We start from the raw sequence: 6,092 nt of genomic DNA on the forward strand, positions 1-6,092 counted from the left end.
TCTGCAGTCCACTGACTCTCTTGGCCCTGCTTTTTCGCTTTTTGTTTCTTACCCGATTACAATTCCATCAGCATGAAGGGTAAAAGCTGAAGGGAATATAAAGTTACACCGTACTTTATCATAATTTTTTTTTTCCTCATGAGTGCACTTATTGAATTAAGTGAAACCACACAAAAGTACATCAAGCTGAACATAATCCACCAAAGCTGAGACACACAGTGAATGAAACTATATTGTACAATACCTGATTAAGTCAGCACCTGAAGTCTGAGATAGCAAACACAGGTGTACACTGTAAGGAAAAATAAATGATAAAACATAGAAGATACTGCAAATGTTCTGCCAGTTAATGTACTGGACATTTTCTGACATTACAGACATTTCCTTTAGCACTAAAACACAATGCAGTGCAATTCAAAATATGGGAAAACACCAATACTGAGAATACGTTCATATAAAAACAGTAATACACAGTAACTTTCTTTAGAGCATCAGAACGTAACGGGAGGGAATCGAGTTTAGTCTCTCTCAAAGTTCAACATGTGTGAATCAATGAATATCCATATTAACATTTTTTGAGAGTGGAGAAAGAGGTCATTACAGACAGCTTTAGAAAATTATTTAATTTAGCTAGTTTTCCACCAAATTTTACATTTGTCTTTGGTGACCAGCAGAACTATTGTAGCTTATCATTATATTTTATCTTATTTTATTATTATTATTATTATACTTTTTATTTATTTATTTATTTATTTTCGGGCTTTTCAGCATGAATAGAAAGAAAATGAAGGATTATTATTATTTTATTTTATTTTTTATGAATAAGAACATTTTGCACTTTAAAAGTGTACTTCAGTGTGCTACAGAAGTCATAAAAGTGTACATCTTGTGAATCTTCTCTGCAGAGATCGTCAGAGCCATGACCTACGTGATAAACCAAGGCATGTCCATGTACTGGGGGACCTCACGATGGACAGCTATGGAAATAATGGTAAGTAACATTTTTCTAAACGGCATTTGTCAAGAGAAACTTTTCACATCACCTTACAGGGCACAGTATTTCAATAGAATTCAAGTGTATCACTTACATTAAATGAGATTGTTACTGATGACTGGCTTTCTATAGGACTGAATTGTGGAGCAAACAGTGTTTGCAATGATAACAAAGTACCCTCTTGTATCTCAGCTCCTCTATAGTGTATATTGGCCATGTAACATATTTTTAGTCCTCTGCCTGAAGTCAGTGTTTTGCAGTACTGTATGTTGCTGTAATTGCAGTGTAGCGCAAAGCAAGTTGGCCCAAACTGATATGTTGTAATTAAGCACTGACATTATTATTTCACGGCCGATAATTTGAGGCTTGATTAAGGTTTTAACACACTGATGAGCTGTAATTTATGTGACTGTGATAATACCGTGTTCTGGTGTCACATTAGATCTGTCCCACAGAAACTTACCCCCTTCAAATAGGACATGTGTTCACAGCCTGAAATGAGCTCTTTATATGCATATGCAAACAATGAGTCAATTGGGATACCAGCAGTCTTGTGATAAACTGTAGACTGTATGGGGTAACCAGGACTAGCTGTCACTTTTATTATAGTCAGTATTTCTCAGTGTGTACATAACTAAAGACCTGACTACAGAAAAGCTATTGAACAATTCCAACATTATTACATAGGAAAAAAAAGGCTATAATTATATTATATTATATTATATTATATTATATTATATTATATTATATTATATTATATTATATTATATTATATTATATTGTTAAAAAAATGTGTTGTGTTTTTTTAAATAATTCATACATTTATTTAGCAAGGATGCATTAAATTGCTCAAAAGTGGCAGGTAAGGACATTTATAATATTGCAAAAGATTTCTGTTTCCAATAAATGCTCTACAAATTTTTCCATTCATCTAAGAATAATGAAAAATAAAATAAAAATCACACTCTCCACAAAAATATTAAACATCACAGTTTAACATCAGAGAGGAAATCTAGCTTTGGCATCACAGTTATAGTTGCTATAACAGTTCCCTATCTGTGAGAAAATGCCATTGGAAATCGGCTAGTGGATTTTGCCACTCCCCGTATATAAGGCGACAGCGCACGTCCACTCATTAGATTATTGCTGTGTGGCTGCTGAATGATTCTGCTGGGCTATCTTATGGCAGTCCCAGTATTACATTAGGTGTGGTGGCCAGAAGCCACTCGTCTCCTTCCTCCGTTCTCACTATCCTCGATGGCAGGTCAGCTATCGGGTTAGATCTCTGCCACAATTCTGCGTGCGAAAGATCCTATTCTGAGTGCACAAAAGTGCATTTTGCATTGCTCGGATGTGAGTTTTGTGTAGAAAATGTTTGTCTTGCAAAGAAAAAAGTATTTGGAGCGTACTAAAATCAATTTTGCATTTAAAATACGTTTTTGGATGTGTTCAGACGTTCTCTTTTGCGCATGCAATGTTTCCCTAGCTTGCTCCATTGATGCTAAATGGCTCAACACAACCAAGCATTACAATATGTCATAATTCCAGCAATCAGAGATGAGGCAGCTAAATTTTGATTGGCTGCCTTGACAACCAATCACTACATTCCTTGAATTACCACGACAGCAGAAGAGGAAAAATACAGTGCATGTTGATAGTTGATATTATGATTATATTTTTTTCCAAGCACATTTTAATGATTCCAAATGACATCAACTTAATAACCTCAAGATCCACTTTCATGCAGAGTTTAGCTCTAACCATAATCAAACACACCTGAGTATGCTAATCAATGCCAATTAATGTCTTTGGGATCATTAGAAAATCACAGGCAGGTGACTTTTGTCAGGGTTGGAGCTAAACTCTGCAGCACATTGGACCTCCAAGGCAAGATTTGAGGAACCCTGCTGTAACCTATATATTTTTATATGAAAGTGTATTGTAATTTCTATTATCTCTTTCTAGGAAGCATATTCTGTAGCGAGGCAGTTTAACCTGATTCCTCCAGTGTGCGAGCAGGCTGAGTATCATCTCTTCCAGAGGGAGAAGGTCGAAGTGCAGCTGCCAGAGCTCTACCATAAGATAGGCAGGTGTCAATCAGTCAGCATTTACTCACTCAATCTCAGTGAATATGATACTTTCAAATTGAGAGAATTAATCCGTGAGAACATGCAGCAGCTGCTCATCTTGACCATAAATATAACCTTGATTCTGTGGGGGACTGTAGGTGTGGGCGCCATGACATGGTCTCCTTTGGCATGTGGGATCATCACTGGAAAGTATGAAAACGGTATCCCAGAATCCTCCAGGGCAGCTATGAAGGTATTCAGAGTTATAGGCAAATTGTATTTTAAATTGTTAGAATTTTCTAGAAACATACTGCTGCATATACGTGATGACAAATCAAATATTTATATTCTTAGCTTCTTCCTACCTGACTCAACTCATCTACTTCTCTTGTCTTTTTGTCATGAAGTCATACCAGTGGCTGAAAGACAAGATAGTTAGTGAGGATGGACGAAAGCAGCAGGCAAAGCTGAAAGAACTCAGTCATATTGCTGAGAAGCTGAGCTGCACTTTGCCTCAACTCGCCGTAGGTAAGAATTCTCCCATCAACACCAGTGGAGCTGCCAGAACAGTGTAGACTTTTGAGCAGACTAGAGATTGTGGATGGTTTGGTTCTTGTTCTTAAATTATTGCTTAAGAGGTGATGTAAAGAATTTGCTGCACTGATACAACCAAGAATGTATACAAATCTATTTAAAAAAAAAAAAAAAAAAAATCTTGTGAGCATTTTTGGTGGCAATGGGTGTTTATTCCAAGCTTTTCATGAGATCGCAAAAACAATCACTGGTAATATCTCCTATAATTATTTCGGGGTCTGTAATTAATTTTACTGTTTCCACATACATTTTAAGCATAACAAGAAATATTTAGAATAACAAGAAATATTTTTTGAGCACCATATCAGGATATTAGATATTATTTCAGAAGGATCATGTGACACGGAAGATTGTAATGGCTGCTTTTTCATCATCAAAATAAATTACATTTTTAAAATATATTTGAACACAAATGAATTTAAAATTGTAATAACATTTCATAAAATTATTGTTTTACTGTATTTTTTTTATCAATCATATAACATTGGTGAGCATAATAGACAAAAACATAAAAATCTTAATAACTCAAACTTTTAAAAATATTAATATAATAAGCACGTTTATCATTAGAATTCATAAGTACTTTCGAATTGCCGTCAACGAAGAAATATGATTTTTTTTGACCACATAATGGAGTAATTACAGGAGCATCTGCTCATGCTGGCCAACCAAACACAACTTACAGTACTTTTAGTTTTTAGATTGTGCCACCTAATGTCCAAAAATCGTAATCTGCTGAGAAGAGTGTTTTAAAGACTTCTTCTGTCACTTTTTCTCTCCAGCCTGGTGTCTGCGGAACGAGGGAGTGAGCTCCGTACTATTAGGAACTTCAAATGCAGAGCAGCTAACTGAAAACCTAGGAGCCATACAGGTGAGGAAATGCATCTGTTGACTCTCTATGAAAATGTTCATTTCCAGAAGTGCCCTGACTAATTTCTTTGCACATTCAGGTTCTTCCAAAGATGACATCCCACGTGGTCTCAGACATCGATCATATACTTGGGAATAGGCCATACAGTAAGAAGGACTATCGGTCCTAGAGGCTCTGGACACAGGCTCATGGTGAAGAGAGATGCATGTGTAGCAGTGTCCGTGCCCTAGTGGTTCCTGCTCCAAATCTGTTTCCATCATCAGTATGACCTCTCTCTGAAGCCTTGGAGTGCTCTCCTCCATAACCTGTACCTGCATCCCCTCTGTTTCTGCAAGTGTGCCTTTGCACCCAAGGATCCCCTCGATTGGTGTCTAAGTGTCACCTTGTAATGGCACCTTGCAGGAGATCTTCACTCACAAATGTGATCTATGAACCTTATAAACACCCATGCTTGGCCTCTGCTCTGAAAAGCATCAGCCACTGGGATGTCTGGCTGTATTAGCACAAAGAGTGGAAGAAGAGAGCATGTGGCCCTCTCGTGTTCAAACGCAGCAACTGCAATCCTGTTTCACAGACTGTAGAATAGAGGACGCAGTGAAACAATGTGCATTCACAAAGATTCATGCTGTTTTGCCTGTGCAAGAATGCCTGTATTGATATTTTAGGAGGGATATTTTAAAGAAATTACTACTTGAATGAGGGTAGCATAAATCTATAAATACATGCTTGATGATCATGCAACTGTATTTTTAACCTCAATCTACACTGTAGTACAAATATACATTATTAGAGCGGATCTGACATGCATATAGTATATTATGCCAGCTGCATTCGTGGTAATGTTTGATTATAAATTCGTGTTTTTTTTTTCTCTCCTAGTAACAGTATAGAAGATATTCAGAGGATAACAACTTAAAGCGACACCCTTGTGGAAAAGAAGTGTGCTCAATTAAACTGAATACACACCTTTAGTGTACTGCAAATTTGCAAAGTATTAATTTTTTAAAACTGTTCTTCTGGATGACATATTATCAATGAAGGACACGGGACTGTAAATCAAATACATGACACTTTCATGACCATGTTTCTTAATACACTTAATAGGACTTTTAAGACGTAAAATGAAAAGATTTACCTCAAAGTACGCTTTAAATAATTTAGTTTTAATAATATGTTGTTGTGCTTTGTAGAATTATTTTGATGTGTTGAGTATCATATTATAGCACATGTAAAGAACTTGTGTTAAACTAAGTGTTATTTATAGTATGCAGTTTGTTATTCCTTTTAAAGTTACTATATTTTAAATGTACTGAATTGCAGCTTTGTCATTACAAATGTGTAATTACATATACATTTAAATACATTATATATAGGTTTCAATAGAAATGACAAGAAAGTACATTTTAGTTTACCATAAATGCTTGTCAGTACATTTGGGAGAACAGCACATTTCAAAGACGAAATAAAAATTATGAGATTACAAATAAACATTGTTTAAGTGGATTAAACAACTCTCTAAAGTTTGGCAGACTGCATTTAATATAAATTTAAACTATAAAACATT

At 35.6% G+C, this 6,092-nt stretch overlaps 1 protein-coding gene across 2 annotated transcripts in view; it reads left to right on the forward strand.

Moving 5' to 3' along the window:
- The window catches only part of LOC113061841 (voltage-gated potassium channel subunit beta-1), a 108,269-nt gene extending 102,461 nt beyond the window's left edge, over nt 1-5,808 (forward strand). For both annotated transcript variants that reach the window (XM_026231304.1, XM_026231305.1), the window contains 6 exons: nt 906-991; nt 2,960-3,080; nt 3,222-3,316; nt 3,471-3,591; nt 4,440-4,528; nt 4,608-5,808. In XM_026231304.1, coding sequence (XP_026087089.1) covers nt 906-991; nt 2,960-3,080; nt 3,222-3,316; nt 3,471-3,591; nt 4,440-4,528; nt 4,608-4,697 — 602 coding nt within the window. In that variant the 3' untranslated portion in view covers nt 4,698-5,808. The remainder of the gene's footprint in view (nt 1-905; nt 992-2,959; nt 3,081-3,221; nt 3,317-3,470; nt 3,592-4,439; nt 4,529-4,607) is intronic.
- The last annotated feature ends 284 nt before the right edge of the window (nt 5,809-6,092 follow it).

Source organism: Carassius auratus, chromosome 43 (assembly GCF_003368295.1).
Source record: "Carassius auratus strain Wakin chromosome 43, ASM336829v1, whole genome shotgun sequence".
In the NCBI taxonomy this organism is placed as follows: Eukaryota; Metazoa; Chordata; class Actinopteri; order Cypriniformes; family Cyprinidae; genus Carassius; species Carassius auratus.